This window comes from Channa argus, chromosome 5, assembly GCF_033026475.1.
Source record: "Channa argus isolate prfri chromosome 5, Channa argus male v1.0, whole genome shotgun sequence".
NCBI classification, from domain to species: domain Eukaryota; kingdom Metazoa; phylum Chordata; class Actinopteri; order Anabantiformes; family Channidae; genus Channa; species Channa argus.
In genome coordinates, this window is record NC_090201.1 from 29134905 (window position 1) to 29155902 (window position 20998).

Sequence of the window (20998 nt, forward strand, 5' to 3'; positions counted from 1 at the left end):
TCATTGTCATGGTAACGGACACAGCTGCATGACGTCATGTAATCAGCCTCAGAGCTGTGTCCACACACTTTACCTGAGTTTTTCTCCCTCAACATACACAGTGGAGACACACACAGACACACACCCTCACAGACAGGAAATACCCTTTCAAAATAAAAGCCTTTCATAATATTTTATCCACTTTTTAGCATTTAAATGCTAAAATGACTTTGTGGTGAAGTTTCCCTACACACACACCCTCACAGATAGGAAACACACTTTCAGAATAAAAGCCTTTTATCATTCTTATTTTAATTATTTATCATTTAAATGCTAAAATGAGTTTGTTTTGAAGTCTCCCTACAGTGGACACACAAACTACCACACAGACACAGACAGGAAACACACTTTCAAATTAAAAGCTCTTTTCAACTTTTTTTTTTCAACAGTTTTTCAGCATTAAAATGGTTCCTTCATTTCTAAGTAGTTACTTCTAGCTTTTTTCTTTACACTTTAATAGCAACTTTTTTACTTTGCTTCTTTCTTTGTTTCTTTTACCTTTGGGAATATTTACCTTTTCCTTTGTTTCTTACTACTTCTTTCCACTTTTGTTAATCAAGTTGTTGCTTTTTCACTTCTTACTTTTTTCTTTACACTTTCAATAGCAACTTTTTACTTTGCTTCTTTTTCTGTTTCTTTACACTTTAAATATCAACTTTTTACTTATTTACTTCCTCCATTGTTACTTTCTACTTTTTTTTTTCTTTTTCTGAATTCAACTTTTCTTGGGATATTGGATTTTTTCCTTTTATTGTCATCTTCTTTCTTTCTCTTTTTGTTCGTATTTATCTCTCTTCAGCGTTTGCGGCTTTGAACGTGCAAACGCCTCTGCTCTCAGCAGCTTCTGAGCGGTCGGCCTCTACCGGGCGACTTAACAGCTCTCCCACGTAATTTCCTTGGAAATTGCCTTTTCTAGTTGGTTAATTGTGTTTTAGCTAATCCTAAAAGGAATTGATCATTTTGATGGTACCACACAAAAATAAAAATTCTTACACTGCTATGTACCGTTTATTATTATATTGGTAATATTTTCTCCAAACCAGCAAATTCAGCTGCTACCGAACAAACATTATCTTTCCCGCAGACAATTTGTTCATATGCTTACTTTAATATTTTGCAGACGGGCTGACATAAAGATATGTTATAGCCCCGGTAAAAAATAGTGTGACTGTAGAATTTACGATGTAATCTGGTTTCTACAGCAGTCATGTCTGATGTAATGTGCCTGTTCACCACAAACAAACTTGACAACATTACAACAAAGTTGTCTTACAAAAAAAATTCCTGCTCAGTTTTCTTCCCATGAGCCCGTCAAAGTTTCCATAAATAGAAACTGACTGAAATAACCTCTTTAAACCTGTATTATCTCGACACAAAGTGATACTTTGGTCTCGCAGGGTTGTGGTGAAGTTGGAATTCTGGATCAAAGACGAAGGGAACCAGTCAGTGTGATGTTTATGAGAAGCTGTGGCCTGATTGACAGGAGCAAGATGGACTAAATTTAAAATCACAGTATTTAATGTCTTCATTTAGATTTTTAGGACACTTCCGCCCACAGGTTTCATTTGATTTCTTTTTATTTTATTGTATTTTCTCTTTAGTTTTTTAAAAGTGTTCAGCTTTTCTTTATTAAATTAAAATCATAATGAAATCTGATGCAATGCAGTAAAAAAAGGTTTTGTTTTCTCTTAATCTGGAAAACAGTACAAATGCTTTGACATACGGACTGTCTGAATTAGTCCATTCTAGATGTCTAGACTATAGGTCCTGCATGTCAAAGACAGTTAGATGCAGAAAGACCAGCACACAAGAATTAATCTCTCTCTCTTTTTTTTTTTTTTTTTTTTTTTAAACAACTAATCTTAAGAAAGTTGAGGTCCAGAGAGCATCAGGGTTTGTTCTCTAGTAAAATGACCATGGTGTATTAAGATATTGATTTATTTTGTATTTTGTTGTCTACTGTGTGAATGATGAAAGGGTGTAAAGGTTTGACCATATGTTTTGTTTATTGAGGGTAAAATCTGCTTTTGTTGCATGTTTTTATTACTTATATTGTTTGGGTGAGAATATTTTGCAAACACAATGTGCCATTTTGGGCAGTGAGCTTCTGTTTCAGCCCATGTGTTCACTGGTTTGAAAATGTGACCAACATACAAAGATAAAAAATAAGGCTGTTCCCTCTCTGGTCCCCAAACCAAAATCCAGGATCCAAATGTTCCAAAAGTACAACATTTATTTTACACAAAAGAAAAATATCATACAAACATAACACTATAACTCAGGGTGAACCAAGGGCAAAATAATAAACCAAATAAGCTATTTCCCAAAGAAAGTGCCAGCTAGCTTCTAGGAAGAAACAAACAAAAAGACAGTCACTAACCCTCCCTAATGTGAAAACAAGAGAAAACAGTCGAAAGAAAATGGCAGTTCACCCCTAAAGATTCAATACTATATACAAGTATATACAAGGTGGCAATGGTGAGGAGTAACACTGTTTACAGAATATACAATAACTATACAAAGCCTAACAATCCAAAAAGGTTTGGAGGCCAAGGACAGAGAAAAGGTGCGGCTGCCAGAGAAGCCAGTCTGGCTGTTGGGAATCATACTTTTTAAACTCCAGGAAGTGTAGGATGGACCAGTCAGCTTCCAGTACTGCCCCCCAATCCAGCCAATCAGGCAGGGCACCTATAACTCAAACACACAGATCCATACAACAAGAAAAACACTCAATCTCATTCAAAAACTGTCACACAAAAAACAACACATACAGCCACAGCCGTAAGACTGTGTGTGTCTGCGTGTAGAGAGACCTGTAAAGAGTTTCATCTCACCACGGCCACTCACTAAAGGTTTACATTCAGTTGTGTTTGTGAACCAGTTTATTTCCTTCACATTAAAGTCAAATAAAAAACTGGTCTGAATCATCTCATTAGCTACTTAGAAACAGGTCTGCAGAGAAAGAAAGAACTTCCTCTTCACACTGTCCTTTTCTGTTACAAGCTGAACAATGATTTCACCTTTCATAAATGTTCCAGGACAACAGTTTGGCATTGATACATGAAGAAGTACTGCCCTAAAAACTGTATCAACCGCAAATTATCAAATCATTATCTAATCACTGGGTTTGTATTGAAACTAAATCAATTCAAATAAGCAAGAAACAGAATAAGCCATGACTTTAAAGTTTTGGAACAGCTGTGGGCTTTAAATCTTTTGTGAATTCCCCCAACAAGAAATCTTCTCCTTTCCTTTTTGTTTGGGAAGAGAGACGGAGTCGCTGGGATGAAGGAAATGGAGAAAAAAAGAGAAAGCAAATAGTGGAATGGAGAGAAAAGGAAAAAGAGAAGAGAGGAGAGGAGAAAGCGAAGAGCCCTGAGAGAAGCACAAAGGAATGACAGAAATGTGATGGAAAAATGTGATGGAAAGTGAGGACTGGGAGAATAGTAGAACAGAGGAGGAGGAGAAGCTTCTAAGATACAAGTGTAACTAATGTGGGTGAAATCACAAGGCAGCTGGCAGCTACAGCTCAGCTGGGAGATCAGCTAATGTAGCACGCTGGCATTTATTAATTAATCACTTATGAGAAGGAGAAAGGAAAGAATGTGAGAAGCAGAGTAAAACCTGTGCGGGGAAGGACATCCATAAAATGTGTGTGTGAGGCAGAGAGGAGAGCTCTGATATTCCTGACTCCAGGCTTGAGACTGTGATTCAGCTTTCAGTTTTAGCAAACAAATCCCCTGTGGTCAAAATTATGTATACGAGAGGTTGGAAACACAGGATGAAGATTTGTTCTGTCAGTGAGGTGAAGAGGTCCTTCAGCTGCTGTAGCTTTCCAGCTTTACTCTGGGTTTAACTGGGTGAATGCACATTATTAAAGCAGCAATGTCTGATTACACAAAGTGGGGGAAGAGGTTTTCTGATAATTTTAGTTTTTTATTAGAAATGTTTTCCATAACTTATAATAATGTGAAGAGTTTCTGGCAAGTGAAGTCAGACTCACAACAGCTTTGACAGCAGATTGGAAGTTATTTTCGCTGTTCACTTCATTCATTTATCTTTCTTTTATTTATGCATCTAGAATTTTAAAATAATTAAATTAAACCTGCCTAAAGGGACATTTGTCTCCTCCAAACAAGTAAGGTCACACAATTATTATATTTGTTATCATCAACATTTTTTACAGTTAAAGTGTGGAGCTTATAGCGCTAATGGAGGACTTTCAGTCCCTTCTGCTCAGGCTTCCTTCTTCCAATCAATCAAAAAATACTAAAAGTGTCAGTTGTGTTGTGTGATGAGAGTATCAGCGAGAATGAAAGGAAAGGTGTTCAAGACTGTGGTGAGACCAGAGATGTTGTTCGGCTTAGAGACAGTGGCACTGAAGAAAAGACAGGAGGCAGAGCTGGAGGTAGCAGAGCTTAAGATGTTGAGGTTTTCTTTGGGAGTGACGAGGATGAACAGGATCAGGAATGAGGACATCAGAGGGACAGCTCATGTTAGATGTTTTGGAGATAAAGTCAGAGAGGCCAGATTGAGGTGGTTTGGACATGTTCAGAGGAGAAACTGTGAATATATCGGTAGAAGGATGCTGAGGTTGGAGCTGCCAGGCAGGAGGTCTAGAGGAAGAACAAAGAGGAGATTTATGGATGTAGTGAGAGGACATGAAGTTAGTTGTAGTAGTAATAATAATAGTAATAATGTAGAAGCAGAATAAAACAAGAGCAATAACACAAAAGAACATGAGAGTATAGGACAGTGAGACAAATGCACACAAATAAAATATTGAAAATGCTTATCAACCAAAAATAATTGCTCTTCTCTGATTGGTCAGTAGGGGGAGCCCCATTGAAAACACATTTAGATGAGAATATCTCTGCACTGCTGTCTCCAAATTAAGATAAATGTAGCATATTTCTTACTGTAAATTAAATTTGTGTTTTTGCCAAGATTTTACAGGTATTTTATAACTTTTTGTCTCCTATTTAATGCCTCTGTGCAGGTGAACACAATATCAAAGTAACTTTGCTCAAACCATTATTAACCTCCAGCTGTTGTGTATTTGTCTCTCTCATCACTCTTTAGGCCAAATGAAACTGTGGTGCCCCTGGAGGACCCCATAGTAACTGAGGTGACATCAACACTACAGGAGTGGGCCTTACTGTGGAAGCAGCTCTATGTGGTAAGAAACACTAATTATTCTTAGTCGTTGCAGAGGGTTATGTGTTGTTTACTGCCATGTCTTGCACATATCAGCCAAATACAGAAGAAGCAGTCTACAAAAGGCAGATGAGCTGTGTTATGCATAATCAGTTCATGAATCATTAATACTTTAATCAGCAAATGTTCCTTTGATGATCCTCATTCAATTGAGACCCACATAGAACTGCGATTATAAAAAAAAAACACTTAACACATAAACAGAATGCAAGCAAACAAAAAAATGACCTCAACAATTTGACAAAACAGGTGCAGCACTAGGAAATGCACTGCAAAAAAAACACAACAGAAATGTAGACACTAAAGATTCATCTACAAAGATGAAATTCCGTCAGTTTTAAGTGGCCTCTGAAGACATTGCTGTTCACATATGACAGTTGTCTGGTTCAGGGGGAAAACAAAGTGATGCACAAAACTTTTCTTTTGTTTTTTAACTAAATCGCTGATGGATAACCTAGTGTTAGCATTTTGCAAATTACTATCATGCTGACTTTCTAAATCCGACAAAATCTATATGTGCATAGTTGGCAGGGTTGACAGAGGCTTTTTAGTTGCTTCTGGAGACATTCCTGTCTGTCCTCCTTGCAGCGCATTTGTGTAGTATTTGGTAGCATTTGGTTTTGTAGTAGCTTTTTCGTATAATTTGAGAATTGCTTGTGTTTTGTCTGTTTGCTGTACTGTGAGCTCTTAGGGTCACTTTATATATTTGTCAGCTGTTGATCAGTGGACATGGAGAAACCTTTTGCAGTGTTTCAGTAATCTGACAGTGTTTTACAAAAGTCTTAAGCCTTTTCTTCAGTTCCTATATATATATAGAAACCTATTTTTGACATTCAGAAACAAGCACGTTGCAGGTTCTAAATCCAGGCCCATGCTGTGCAGTTGTTCCGTGTTCCCGTTGGCGCTCCATAGCTTCACAGCTTTAATGGTTCCTGCAGATGTTGTTTCATCAGTTCCCATTGACGAGATCCACAGCAGCTGCTTGGTGGATGTTGGTGTTTGTAGGGAAAGAAACTCTAAATGGTCACATTATGTCACTCACTGGGGCCTTTTTACTCACTCTTACACCACATGCTAAGATTTTAGAGGCATTTGTGAAAGACATTTTGCAGATATAGATGTTGTTGCTAATTCCTTTGCTTTCAGTTTTTTCTTACATCTGTGAAATATCCTGTGGCTTCCTGTTGGGAAACACGCTGTGTAATGTTCTCACACCAAATGATGCTCTTCTACTTTAGACTTTTATTCATGACATCTATCTTCTTGCCATCTTGCTTGTGATTTTGCCGTGTCACATTCATATGGATTTATTGGACATCTCTTTATGGAAATGCATACGGATGGCGATTCTGTGGTTTAAACCTGCTTTGCTCACACTCTAAATTTGTCACTGTCTTCTCTCTGCTGTCTCTGCTCTGACAGTTATTTTCATCACTCATCTTCCTCATGTCCTGCCAGTCCTGTCGAGCTTTTATTCAGAGTTAACAGACTTTTTGTCTTTGCTCCCTGCCAGAGTTGAGGAGATGAAAGACAAAACTGTCTTTGTCTGGTTCTGCCTGACAAATTTCCTGATTCCATCCTGACAGACCTCACATTAGTGTCTCTGCTTTGTCACTGAAAAAGCAAATGTTACCTTAAAGCTGGTGTTTTGTTATGTGAGGATGGATGGTAAAAAGTTGAGAGATTTATATAAGATAAGATTTATATAAGAGAGAGATTTATATGACATAATGTGACACTAACCTGAGGGAGTGATGAAGACATAATGGTTACAAACAGATGCAAGTTGTGGTTTATTTTAAGGGACCACAAGAGTGAAAACTGTAAAGGTTTCTACCTCGATGTTTTCATGTGAAAACTAGCATTTACCTGTCACATGTCACAGTATGTAGACAGTATTTAAATGATTATTTTTGTGTTGACAACTGACATCGATGCCATGACAGTGATTAGGACTGGCATGAAAAAATAATCATAGTGTAATTGGAGGGACTGGAAATGAAAACAAGTTCACACATCACTTGAATTTCTCAATCTATATAAACTGCAACTCCACAAAGAAGCCACATAAGATAAGAGTGCACTTTGCACCATTTAGAGATGTTTTGTCAGTTTGTTCTCCTATGGAAAAATCACAAATTTGACTGTATTAACACTATCCAGTTGTTATAAGCCCATAATTATGCTCCAGTAGGTTGCGTTCTACCTTTCAGTAGTTTAATTATCATCCATAAGCCCAGGAATTTGGCAAAATGACAGAAGCAAAAATGAGGTGGTGTTGTAGTTCAAAGAGAAAGTCCACATTAGGAGGTTGGTGTGGATGTGAGGACTTTGAACAGGTAGACAGCAGTTTGTGTCCCAAATCAAACAAACAGGAAATGTTGGTTTTGGCATTTCAACCCAAATCACAGTATTTCCCACAAGCCAACACACAGCGTGCGCTTGGGCTGGGTGTTGAACTTCTGCTTTTATGGCACCAACCAAAAAGCTATGGGGCTGAAAAGTAAAAAAGATTTGTATCAAAATGTAGTTTCTCTTTTTATAAAAGTATTTATCTGAAATTGATGTCAAAGTCATAGTATTGGATAAAGCTTTGCTGATAACCAGCCCTAGCGTTCACGTCATGCAGTGACACACAGATGAGGCCATGCTGTAAAGATACAAAGTGACAGGCTGAATATTCAGTAAATGGATGTTTGGAGGCTCCGAAGCCTGTAGAGGTGACAGATGCAGCAGAGCAGAAAGGTCGAGTGACACACACTAACAAACACACAGGTGCACATACATACATGTACTGCACTAACGTGTGCTTTGCTGCATGGCCTCAAAGTGGTTACGTCTTTGTCTTTCGCTGTCCTTTCTTGATGTGCACACACTTGCTCTGCTCTCTGGTGTAATGTTGGTGGTGTAAACAGTGCTGTGCACTCAATACAGAGTACGCCGGACATCCAAATTCTGGGATATCTGTTTACCGCAAGTTCACACAAATCAGCTCACAAAGTATACTCAATAAAACAGGCGAAGCGAGAACACTTTCAGGTATTTGATCTGTAATTGGTTACATGTGAACTTTGAATTGGAACAGTATTTGGGCTTTGACTGATAACATTTCACAAGTCCGTGAGAAAGCAAATACGGTGAAGAACCCAGATTGAGAATCAAGTGTATACATGACTGTCTCAGCCATGCTGGAGATGAGAGTATGGACTAATTGAATGTGCAGCTGCGTGTGTGTGTGTGTGGGGGGGGGGGGGGGACGTGAACAGGGAGGAGAAGGAGCAGTGACATGTGACTGAACAATGATAGAGGGATGTGAAACAACACACTTCTTTGCTGTTAAATGTCCAGGTGTGTGTGTATCTGTTTGCATGTGTGTGTCAAGGCAAGATGGGAGGAAGACAAAAAAAAGGAATGACAAGAAAGAAATGCAGTAGGAGGAGGCGGAGGCGTGGAATTTGTCTTCATCCAGCACTTTTAGCTTCACAAAGAAATGACATTTTCTGTAGCTACACAGTACAAATGTGCACAAACAAGTGAATGCAAACACACAAACACACAGCAAAGTATTTGAGGCTAAAATGTACAGACTTTGTTGATGGTGGGGGATATGAGGAGATTTTATAGTTCATAACTGATCTTTCAGCAGTTATTGTTAGAAACTTGTTGAATATTTTCCTATAAAACAGCTGCATGCTTGATAGGGCATTATGTTGTGCAGCTTTGCAGCTAGTGATTTCTTGTCTTAATGTTGGTTTGACCTTGTGGTATGTGTGTGTGTGTTCATCTGTGTCTTTTAAAACCATAACTGGAGTGTAATTATGTGAATATTTAATTTTACCTTCATGTGTATGGTATATAACTTAGAATGCAACAGTTAGTACTGATATAGAGCATAACAGCACTAGGCTGTCTTTCTGTTTTTATTAGTTTAGGCTATTGTTTTGTGTCCTGTGCGGGACATAAAATTATAGCCTAAACTTCTTATTGTTCTTACTGCAGCTCTGAAATCTCGCTGAAAGCCAGTGAGATCAGGAAAAGGTGGAGCAGTGAACTTTCAGATCAAGCTATTTATACACCACCAAAGTGACTGTCAACAAACACTTTTTTCTCTGGTTTGACCATAAACTGTCCTTTTTTTAATTGTGTTTTAAAAATAGTTAGTTAGAAAAATGCTTTTAGTGGTGGAGAACAAGCTGCTTCTTCCTGTTTCCAGTCGAACTGCTCCACAAACTTTCAAACTATTTCTACAAGTTTAATTAAAAAATTATTTCGTGTAAAGTGAGCTTGTATTTTTACAGTAAGCACACACTGGGAAAGAATAAGAGGGTTACAGTGATGCACCATGGGAGGTTGATGATAGATAAACATCAGACTTTCAGCTTGATGAAAACATATTTTTTACATTAGATGAATGATGCATTTAATTGTAATTTGTAATATGAATCTGTAAAGTGTCATGTAAACAGAAAAGCTGTTTTCTGAAATCGGGGTAGAGGATTAGGAAAACCTGGTTTCCACTGTCGGAGACCAAGATCAGGTTACTCTGCTGCTGCACGTATACATGGACTTCCTGTAACCAGGCAGGTAAAGCATTTACAGTCAGAGAGTTAACTTATACTTTATTTGGACACTGATTGTGTCACTGTTACTGTGTGATGTGTCTTCTCCCCTGCAGCTCTCTGTCACTTATTGGATCAACTGACTGACAGCCCAGCGTAGTGAAGCTAACAGCACGGTGGTGAAACGCAACCTCAGGTTTTGGCCTTTGACTCATGTCTCTCGCACTCTGTTTTCCGCTATGTGTTAAAATGCAGGGAGAGAGGAGTGTGGATAGGTAGGTGTGTGGTGCTGAGTCCTTAAAGTATATTTGTCCTGTGGTAAAGGCAGAAACTCTTGTGTAGAAAGTGTTACATAAGAAAGCCCACATCCTCTCATCATCGGCCTGAAGTGGTGCTGAAGCAGACAATCACATAGCTGATGTACCAGGTACCCTGTCTCCTGGAAATGATGAGCATAATGTAGAGGAAGCAGGTTTAAAGGTTGATATGATCTGTTTTTAAGCAGCGTATCATCATTCTGTTAATAGCAAATGGAAGCTGGTTGCAGTTACTCTGCAATTTGAGCATGTCTTTCACAATTAGGCAAAGTAAATTGTGTCTCCATTTAAGCAGGTTTTGGTCACTGTAATCAAACAAAGCTGTTTGATGAAAAATACTTCAGAGTTTACCTGAACCTTATTTAAGTATCTATTCTTTTTACTTCTAAATTGTCTATGTGTGTTATTTTGCCTCCACCACTGCTCAGCCAGCAAACACCAGGAAGCTGGTCTGTGTCCTTTAGTCGGATGAGGCCTCATAATAACATAGTTTATAAGGTGACTTTAGCCAAGATCGACATTGTAGTTGGAACACTTTCTGTCAAACTTTCTTAATCTTTTTCCCACTTTTTTGTCTGTCTCAACAATACGTGCTGTAACACTGTCCTTTTTTTCTGGTGTCGAGACCCAAGTGTTGCTCCAATTAACTAGATGACAACAAGGTGTTTGTACTTTGCCCAGAGGAAATGTAAGGCTCATCACTCCATTGATCCCCTCATCTCTCTGTCTTTCCATCTTTCACCTCACACGTTATTCCGTGTCTCTCTAAGGGCACCAGCCTCAGGATATAGGCTCTGCTGTCAAACGTCTTTATCATCAAGTGTGCTGTATATTACCTAAAACAGCACTCACTGTGCCTGTGCTCAGCTTTGTGCACTCTTCCTAACATTGCAAAAGTGGAGGGGAGCTCAGTGCTGCAGACTGGCCCGTGGGTGGGTGGGCGGCTGAGAGATACAGAGGAAGAAAGATGGAGACTGGGAGCAGGTCAGAGGAAGAGGGAGCGAGGCAGAATAAGGCTTAGATACACACCCGTAGATACAGGCAGAGAGAGAGCGCAGCAGTGCTGCTACAGTACAATGTGACTGGATCTCTGTTGACAGGCTGTGATTTTCTCCTCATCTGCTGCTCGAATGGATGGTTAGTGGCTTGGCAGCGCTACAATCAGAGAAACAGGAAGAGAGGGGAGGAAAACGAGCAGAGGTACGAGCGGATTTATTATTCTGTCACACCTGGAAATAGCTACTATCATCTTCTTCGTTGGACGTAAGGTGTGTTTCTGTCATTCTGTCAGGTGTTTGTGTGTGTGAGAGAGAGAGAGAAACACTTGTGGATTGAAGCTGTTTGTACGTACAGGACATATAGCCTTCGATAAGCGCAGCGTCATATGTTGACCGTGGTGAGTCACCTACCGTTGCCATGGTGACGGGGCCATTGTTGGTGTACAGTGTGAAGCCTATAAAAAGATATTTTAATTTGCCTCGGTTGTTTCGGCTGGACGAGTTGTGTGACATCCAGGAACATATGGGTTAAACGATCGTGTGTTCGAGTTCCAGTGAGGAAGCTGGTTCCTAAAAGTTCTGTACTACTGAGTGATGGCAGAGTTGGTAAGTAACTGAGTACATTTAGTCAAGTACTGCATGCAAGGACCATTTTGAGATACTTTGACTTTACTGGAGTATTTACATTTTACATTCATTACAAAGATTCGGCTAGAAATATTGAGCTTTTCATTTCCGTCCTACATTTATTTTACAGCTTAAGTTGAAGATCTGTGTTTTTATAAAAATATAATCAACTAACAAAGGCTGATTTGTTATCGTAGATTAATCACCTGTTAGTACATCGAGGCGTGAGTTAGGGTACTTCTTCATGTCACTTCTTCCATTTTTCATTGAAAATTGAGGAGAATGACACCTTTTTCACCAGAAAACGTAAAACTCTGTGTGATGTGAGCAGGTTATGTTGACACAAATTCCTGTGTGATTTATTTTCACATGTTCCATGGATCCAGACTACTCTGAAAATACTTCATTCTGTGTACTTTTACCTTCATAACAAATTATTCATCCTATTATTTGTGACTCTTGTACCAGATGGTGAAAATGTTTCTTACAGTCAGAGAGGAAACTATCGCTTCTCTGTCCAGCTCCTGTACAAACCACAGCAGGGGAAATGGCAGCCCTGTGCTTGTGGATGTGGGTGTCTGTCTGCTGTTGCGTGTCACCAAGCAGAGTTCACACGAGGTCAGGGCAGCATTTAGGATGGGGCGTAGAGCTGTCTAACAAACACACAAGCAACCTACATTGTACTTAAACCCGAGCTAGAAACATCTTTTTTAATTTTCTGGACATTTATAGTTTTATTGATGTTGCCTGTGATCTTTAGTTAACAGGAGCTCTGTCTGAGTTAATATTTACTTCCACCTGCAGATCAGGGATTTGCTGGAGATTCATTCATACTGAAGACTTTTTTTACTCAAAGTCTCTGTGCTAACATTAGAAAATGTACATAAAATTGTATTGTGTTTCCAAACATTTATATAGTTCCCTCAAAGTCACTGAGCACTGATTATTTTTTCCATGAAAACAACTTTGCTGTTCAGTGACCCCAGTAGTTTTTTACCAGGTTTAGCTCCATTACAACCAGAAGACACACTGCTGTGAAAAAAAAAACGAGTTTTCACAGCTTGAAAGTCATTTCATTTATTCATTGTCAATGCACATTCCAGAGTAAGATGTGATTTAATAACACTACATTTCTATTTGCCTGTGCTGGTGTAAAGAAGCAGAAAGAAGAAAAACTTAAATGATCCAATGAGTCAGTTCCAGTTACTTATCCAGTGAATTCCAAAGACATAGGGACAACTATCATATATGGCTGCTGGAGCCATGACCATACAAGGCTTGAAAAGTAATAACAATTTCAATTTGCACTGGATTCTGAATTTGATTGGAAGCCAGTGTAAAGAAAAGAAAATGGGGGGAACATGAGAGCTTGGAGAACATAGCTGCAACAAGGGATGTGTTGCTAAGACAGGTGAAAAGGGTGTTACAATAGTCAGGATAGGATGAAATAAAGCATCCAATGTTTATTGAGGTGAGACAGTTTTTCAATGTTTTGAAGCTTAAACGGTTAATAAAATTGAAGTACATTTCCAATGCTCCGAGGACATATTTGTTCAGCATCTTCACCTTAAAGATCCTTACCTCAGTGAAAAGTTACGGGCAAAGATGACAAACATCATTGGTGAGTCTGGTTGAAACATACATTTTCGAGAAACGTCTCTTCTTGCTCAGATTTATCCAGGCGAAGCTGAGGCCGCATTCTACACTAACAGCTGAGTCGTGGAGAGGAGAAGGAAATTCAGAGGCTCTTTGTTTGTGCTCCCTGGTGATTTGCCTCAGCACTTTTGTTTTCAGTAATGCTGCAGCCGCTTTGACAGGCGTGACAATGAGGCAGGACGTTTGCTAATGGATCAGTTGTTGTGAGTGTCCCCCCTGATTTGAGAGGTGCCAGGTTGACTCACTTCCTATTAATGCAAGAGGCCTCAAAGTGGTAACTGCCTGAAAGTAATCAGTTACACATTACAGATGACCTCATTACATTTGCAGCACAACCTGTCAGAGGAAATTACTGTTCAGTATTATAATGCAGCGACAGGAGAACAGTCATACAGCGGCACGTTTACATAAAGAGTGTAATTATGCTGCAGAATCATTCAAAACAGCGGCACATTTTTAAACATTTATCATTGTGTGTTGGTGTGTGTTACGCTGCATTTACATCAACAAGGTTGTGGTGGATATTCACTACAGTGAGTACGTTTTTCCTTATTTTTTTTTCGGCTTAAACTGAGCACATTTTGTCAAGTTGGAGCTAACAGATGTTTACCAGCAGGTACTATACTGCAATTACTACAAGGCAAAAAGTAAGGCAGATGTCAGAGGACACGATGTGTCTGAATACTGGACCTGGACTTGTAGCCACATACAGAGTTTTAGCATCTTTCAGCTCATTTTGCTCAGTCTAACTGCACCATTGCTTCAGCCCATTAAAATTGTGTCCTGCTGTTATATTTTAGGAGTTTAATATGCTAATACAATGTTCAAACCTTGCCGGTTACACAGCCACATGCTCCCAATCTCCGGTAAAACCAAATGTAACTTGAAAACGTGCCACATGTTTTTCCTCATTTGTTTCTCAGGTGTGAAACTCCAGCAGGATGTTGCTAATGGAAAAGAGGTGTTGCAAATGTCCCCAAAGATATCAGAGCTGTCGGGTTGACTAAAAGTGCCATTATTATATATTTTTGCCAAGCTGTGACAGTCTCTGAGGGCCACCTTTGGTCCCCAACCCACAGCTTGAAAAAACACTGATGTACTTTTATGTTCTGGTAGAAAATGTGTGGGTGTTTGTTATTGGGAGGGATTGGTATGGTGGGCCTCTCCAGTTTGCGGGCTGTCAGAGTGATTAAGATCTTCATATTATGCCTCTGTAAGTCTGAAAAGCAAAAGGCCAATGAAGCAATAAAGAGGAAAGTAAATGTTTGATTTAGTCGACAGTGGAAAATGCTGCAGCCCTGCAGGAAGCTGCCATGTAGGGCTCAACACGAGGAACTGTTTTCTCTCTCGCTTGCTGTTGCCCTTTACACTTCTTCTGTGCGACACAGACACAGTTGCTTCACTGAAATCGTTATGTGCATCATCGGGCTTTGCTTCGCTGATATGAAGCTGCTCTGACTATCAGGATAGCTTCTACAAAGCACTTCGTTATCTGAGAAGTGCTCGGCTGGTTTTTAACGGAGCCGAAGTGGTAAAGACGTGTTAAACGGTGTTAGCGTGTGTGTTTGTGTATTCGTTCCCGCCGGATGTGAAGGTGTGATTACTCTAGCCGGAGGAAGGTAGAGGAGGGGGACTAAATCCACAAATAGTCAACACAAAAGAGATTTCCTCTCTGCAGCTCCGTCGTACCTGTGTGATTGTGGAGTTTCCCTTAAAGACAGATGGATTAAGTGGCTTCCTGTCAAAGCACCATAAATCTGTTGTGTGTGAGTGTGGGGACGTAGCCAGCTAGAGGATGAGAGGAGTGTCAGTTCCCTCCTGTCTTGCACCTGTTCCGAATCTAGTTGATTGACTCATAAGGGGGTCAAAGGTCAGCACACATCCACCCACTGACTGGGACTGCCAGATGTCCCAATTAAATCTCCAGTCATGGATTTAAAGCAGATTTTTATCCAGGGCACAGGAAGTACAGATGGCACTGACTGTGATGCTTCCACTGAGCTCAAACACGGCCACTGTACTGTGACTTCATGCTTGTTGAAAATAGGTTGATTTTAGTAATTCTTCCATTATTTTTGTGCTCTTAACTTTTCTGTCTCAGAGATTCAAAATTTGGCTCTGTCACACAACCGTATCTGTCATTCTCCATAGTTTATCAGTAAACAGCAAATATACAAACTGCACTTCACAAGTATCATAAAAATGGCTTATCATCATCGCTCCGTCCACGTACAGACTAAACCAAATTCCACCAGCCATTTTGTCTTACATGATAAAATTAGCAATTTACAGTTACTGAAATGTTTACTAAAATCTTTTTTGAGCAGAAATTTTTTTCTCCACACTTTCTAATGTAATCTAATTTAATAATGACGAGCATATAGCAGAGCAGGGAGTCTCATGCTAACAACTACCTTTGTTTGCACATTGTAGCGTTAAAAACAGATTTATATTTATATTAAACAAAATTGGTTTAAGAACTGGAAAGGCCTCTTCCCTATTTCTCTGGATATGTAATTTAGCCTTGAATGGCTGTGACTGCATTCCAATACTGTCTGTGAACTGAATGTTGTGCCACATGTGTTTTTGAAACACGTGTTTCTAGAGTCGAATTATCTGCTGTACCTCAGTGAAAAATGACTTTCACAGTTGATCAGCTGAGGCAGCAGTTCCTCCATATGGATGTGCATCCACTCTCAGTTCATAGGAGTTTATTGAATAGGTTTTATTCGCTTGGTAACTGGGAGTGGAGTTGTTTAATAAGAACCATTAGTTCTGCTAAAAGTTGCTGCTGCAGGTCACAGCTATACACCCCTCGAGCCTTCAGCTGAATTTAATCCAGTTTGTGCTCCTCTGATGCCAGGACGTCAGACATTTTCCCTTTGTGTCTGTAGCACTAAAGGAGAGTGACTGACAAGCTGTGTACTTCCACTCAGGTGAACTCGAGCCAAGCACTTACTTTAGTTTCCCCCAGCAGATGCAGGGACTGACAATAGACAGTTAGTGGTGGGCAGCTCTCTGGTGTAAATGTGTGTGTGTGTGAACCCTGCTCCTGGTGCAGCTGATCTCTCGGCCTACAGCTGTAAATAAAATTGTGTGTATTGTGTGTCCTTTATCCTGCTGATGGAGCTGCTGACTTCTGGTCTGTGAAACACCAGGGGCACTGGCTGAGCTGCTGCTTTGATTGAGAGCTGGCATTGAAGCTAAACATGATTATACATGGTTGAATATTAGCCTTAATATGCAGTACACTGTCAGTGATTAAACCCAAAAAACCTCTTACATTAGATATTTATTTCTGTTATATCCATATAGCGACTGAATCATCCTGATGATCCATTTTAAATGTGTGTCAGTTAATTTTCCCTAAAAGAAATGAAGAATCTGTAATTGCACTCGGGCAGTTCCTCACTTTACATGTCACAACACGCAGCTCACAATGTTATTACATATATTGGGTCCGTGTAGTGTGAAGGAAGTTAACTCAAATTTTACATATCAGCTGATGTAAATTACATAATCATGCTGCTCATCTTTTATGTTTTCCTTGATTTATTCGTCAGTTATTCATTCGTGGCATCTGTGCTGTGACATGAGTGTAGTGCTTCTTTGAATAAAATGGTGACTGATAATTAGTTTGTCAGTTTGTTTGTTTTCATCCCTTTATCACTTAATTAGTAAGAAAAAATATGTATTAGGTAATATTAATGGGGATTAATTACTTTTGCACAATGACATGTAAAAGCTTGCAGACTGAGGGATTTTCCTGCATCACTAACAGGTACATTTTTGGCAGAATGTTAATACGGACTCTCACGGAGAATGTGTATCAAAGAGCATTAGCGTCTGTGTCCACCGGGCTTCTCCTTAAAAACAAATGCTAAACAGATGCTGAGGGGAGCTGCTGTGCGTGACTTCTGTTGCCAAGCAACTACTGAAAATCCATTTGAAATATGGCACTCTTTGGCTAAAAGTTGCACTATTTTTAACCCTGAGCGCTAACATCATGCTAATCACTCAGCACTGTTGGGCTGGTGCAACAGGGTTCCCAACGGGAGCTACTGAGAAATAGATGCCAGTGCTGTGAAAAGGTTTTCCTTGTGGACACATTTCCTCTGAGTTGGATTATGATGTATAAATTACTGTTACAGCAGGGAACTGGTTTTATAAATATCAACTTAAAAAGTCAGTAAGCCACCCTGGAAACAGAGATCAGACAAGGTTCAGCACAATAGGCCTAAATGACTAAATGTTGGGTGAATTCCTTTTCTAAACGAAGTCAAAAATGTATTTGTATGTATGAATTGTATGAATTGAAATGTAGGAGGGAAAGTAACAAAAGTGTGCAAATTACAAGCAGAATGAAATCCAGGGGGTTGTTAGTTAGTTAGTTAGTTTTCACCACCTTTTTTTGAAATGTCAAGAAGAGTAAAATTAAGGTTTTTTTTCAACACAATAATATATAATGCACATTCGGATAATCAGAAATGTTTGCACCAATGTAATCTTCATTATTTTACTATAACTTCTTTTGTATACTTCTTGACCCTTTTTCTTAATTCTTCATGGTAAACGGTAAATCATCTGCACTTATATAGTGCTTTTCTACCTATTGGCACTCAAAGCGCTTTACACTGCTTCTTATTCACCCTTCACACACACACATTTACATACTGATGGGGGAGCTGCTATGCAACTGGCCAACGCTCACTGGGAGCAACTAATTTGGGGGTTCAGTGTCTTGCTCAAAGACACTTCGACATGTGACCGGAGGTGGACGGCCGCTTTACTTCCTGCACCACAGACGCCTCATAGCACCTTAAAAAACAAATGTGACAAAGTACATTCATTTTGTCTGTTCCACATTCTATACATACACTTCACTCACTCCGTTTCTTCTGCTTCCTATTTCCATTTTATTTTATAGTCCTCCCAGTCCCACTTCCTGTCTATAGTTATTGCGTTCAAACACCTCATTAGTCCAGATTAGTTTGAGCTGGGTCCTTGTCTAGTTAAACCCAGCTTTCCACACTGTTTTTTGGCCAGATTATCAGTGTTGCCTCCTGTGTGAATTTCTGACTTCACCTGACTCTAGTTTTTGGACTCTGTTTTCTGTAATTTGTGGTTTGAGGTTTGGCTATTTATCTGTTGGTTACTGTTCATTGATTTTGTTTTTTGTTTTAGTGTTTGCTGTTTCTGTCGGGTCCCAGTATGTGCGCTCTTCTTAATTTAACCCTGGTCTTGGTTGTTTTTCTAGATGTAATTATTACTTCCTTCTCTGCATCATTTGTTTTGCACAATCCCTTTGGTCTTCCATATAAAAACCCACAGTTGCTGTTGATTTCTTTACTTATTTACGGCTGTCTGCTGATTCACTGTTTTGCTTCGTCTGTTGCCTCTTACTGCAACCATTTTCTTGTCTTCGCCATCGCATGGGTCACCAACACATTCCTGATGTTATTCAGACCCTCGTGTGTGTGTCTGCCCAGTGAGTTCTGCACTACTTTGGAATTTTACCAAATAATCAACTCAGCAAATTTGACCTATACTCTAAACTGAACACCTCGAGCATGAGCAATAACGCTGATGTCATCCATTAAAACTGTTCCACACTGCTGCCATCATTTTCAGAGGATCCTTTAGAGCCTGAGGCCCTCGAGAACATAAAGTTACTGTAACGAGAACCTGTGTTTGTTACAATAAATAACTGAACTGAATACACCTGATTGTTTATGAGCTTGGTTCTTCTTTTTCTTTGGGTTGTTACCTTTCAGGGATCTCCACAGCGAATCATCTGCCTCCATCTAACCCCATCCTCTTCATCCTTTTCTCTCACTACATCCATAAATCTCCTCTTTGGTCTTCCTCTAGACCTCCTGCCTGGCAGCTCCAACCTCAGCATCCTTTAGTTGCTGAGGCACTTTAGTTCAGTGGCTGTAGCTCAGTTTGTAACGCATTTGTTCATGGAACTTAGGGTCAGTGGTTCGATGCCCGCTTCCGGCTACATGTCAAAGTGTCCTAGGGCAAGACACTGAACCCCAAGTTGCTCCCGGTGGGTCAGGTGAGCACCTTGCATGGCAGCCACCGCCATTGGTGTGTGTGAATGGGTGAATGGGAATCAACTCTGTAAAGTGCTTTGGACAAAAGCGCTGTATAAGTGACCATTTACATTTCCAAAACATCTAACATGAGCTGTCCCTCTGATGTCCTCCTGATCCTGTCCATCCTCGTCACTCCCAAAGAGAACCTTAACATCTTAAGCTCTGCTACCTCCAACTCTGCCTCCTGTCTTTTCTTCAGTGCCACTGTCTCTAAGCCGAACAGCATCTCTGGTCTCACCACCATCTTGAACATCTTTCCATTCATTCTCGCTGATACTCTTTTATCACTCAACACACCTGACACTTTTCTCCCAGCATTTTTTTGATTGATTGGAAGAAGGAAGCCTGAGCAGAGGGGACTGATTTTAAGTCCTCCATTAGTGCTATAAGCTACACACTTCCTGCACACTTCTTACATACAAGTCCTGCACCTTCTTCACCTCTGCTCCCTGTAACCTCACTGTTCCACCTGGGTCCCTCTCATTGACACACATGTATTCTGTCTTACTGCGGCTAAGCTTCTTTCCTCCACCTTGAACTCCTCGGTCACACCTATAGCACCTCACCACTGTCTTACAGCTCGCATACATGTCCTGCACCACTCTAACATACTTCTCTGCCGCTCCAGACGTCATCATACAATACCACAGCTCCTCTATCGGCACCCTGTCATACGCTTTCTCTAAATCTACAAAGACACAATGCAACTCCCTCTGACCTTCTCTGTACTTCTCCATCAGCATCCTCAAAGCAAATACTGCATCTGTTGGATTCTTTCTAGGCATGAAACCATATTGCTGCTCACAAATGTTCACCTCTGCCCTTAGCCGAGCTTCCACTACTCTTTCCCACAACTTCGCTGTTTGGCTCATCACCTTTATTCCTCTGTAGTTGCCACAGCTCTGCACATCTCCCTTGTTCTTAAAAATTGTTACCAGTACACTTCTCCTCCAGTCCTCTGGCATCCTCTCACTCTCCAAGATCTTGTTAAAGAAACTAGTCAGAAACTCTACTGTCACCTCTCCTAGACACTTCCATACCTTCACAGGTTTGTCATCAGGACCAACTGCCTTTCCACTCTTCATCCTCTTCAACGTCCTCCTCACTTCACTCTTACTAATCTTTGCTACTTCCTGCTCCACACCAGTCACCTCTTCTACTCTTCATTCCCTTTCATTTTCCTCATTCATCAACTCTTCAAAGTTCTCCTTCCATCTTCCCATCACACTCTTGGCACCTGTCAATACATTTCCATCCTTATCTTTAATCACACTAACATGCTGCACATCCTTCCCATCTCTATCTCTTTGTCTGGCCAACCTGTCTACTCTCTTCAGTCCTCTCAGTGTCCCACTTCTTCTTAGCTGACCTCTTTCCCTGTATTCTTTATTCAACTTTATTTATATAGCGCCAGTTCACAACAAAGTCATCTCAGGGCACTTTACAGAATAAAGTCAAGATTATAAAGATATATAAAGAGAACC

The 20998-nt window shown here is 40.0% G+C and overlaps 1 protein-coding gene across 15 annotated transcripts in view; it reads left to right on the forward strand.

The window, feature by feature from the left end:
* The window catches only part of LOC137127293 (dedicator of cytokinesis protein 3-like), a 164797-nt gene that overhangs the window by 84704 nt on the left and 59095 nt on the right, over nucleotides 1-20998 (forward strand). For 12 of the 15 annotated variants that reach the window (XR_010914405.1, XR_010914402.1, XR_010914403.1 and 9 more), the window contains exon 5: nucleotides 5122-5218. Coding sequence is in view for 10 of the 15 variants with exons in the window: in XM_067504094.1 (XP_067360195.1) it covers nucleotides 5122-5218 (97 nt within the window). In the remaining 5 variants the exon portion in view is untranslated. Of the gene's footprint in view, nucleotides 1-5121; nucleotides 5219-11089; nucleotides 11401-11709; nucleotides 11737-20998 lie in introns of those variants that run through there. The other 3 variants (XM_067504090.1, XM_067504092.1, XM_067504091.1) reach the window with 3 other exon arrangements.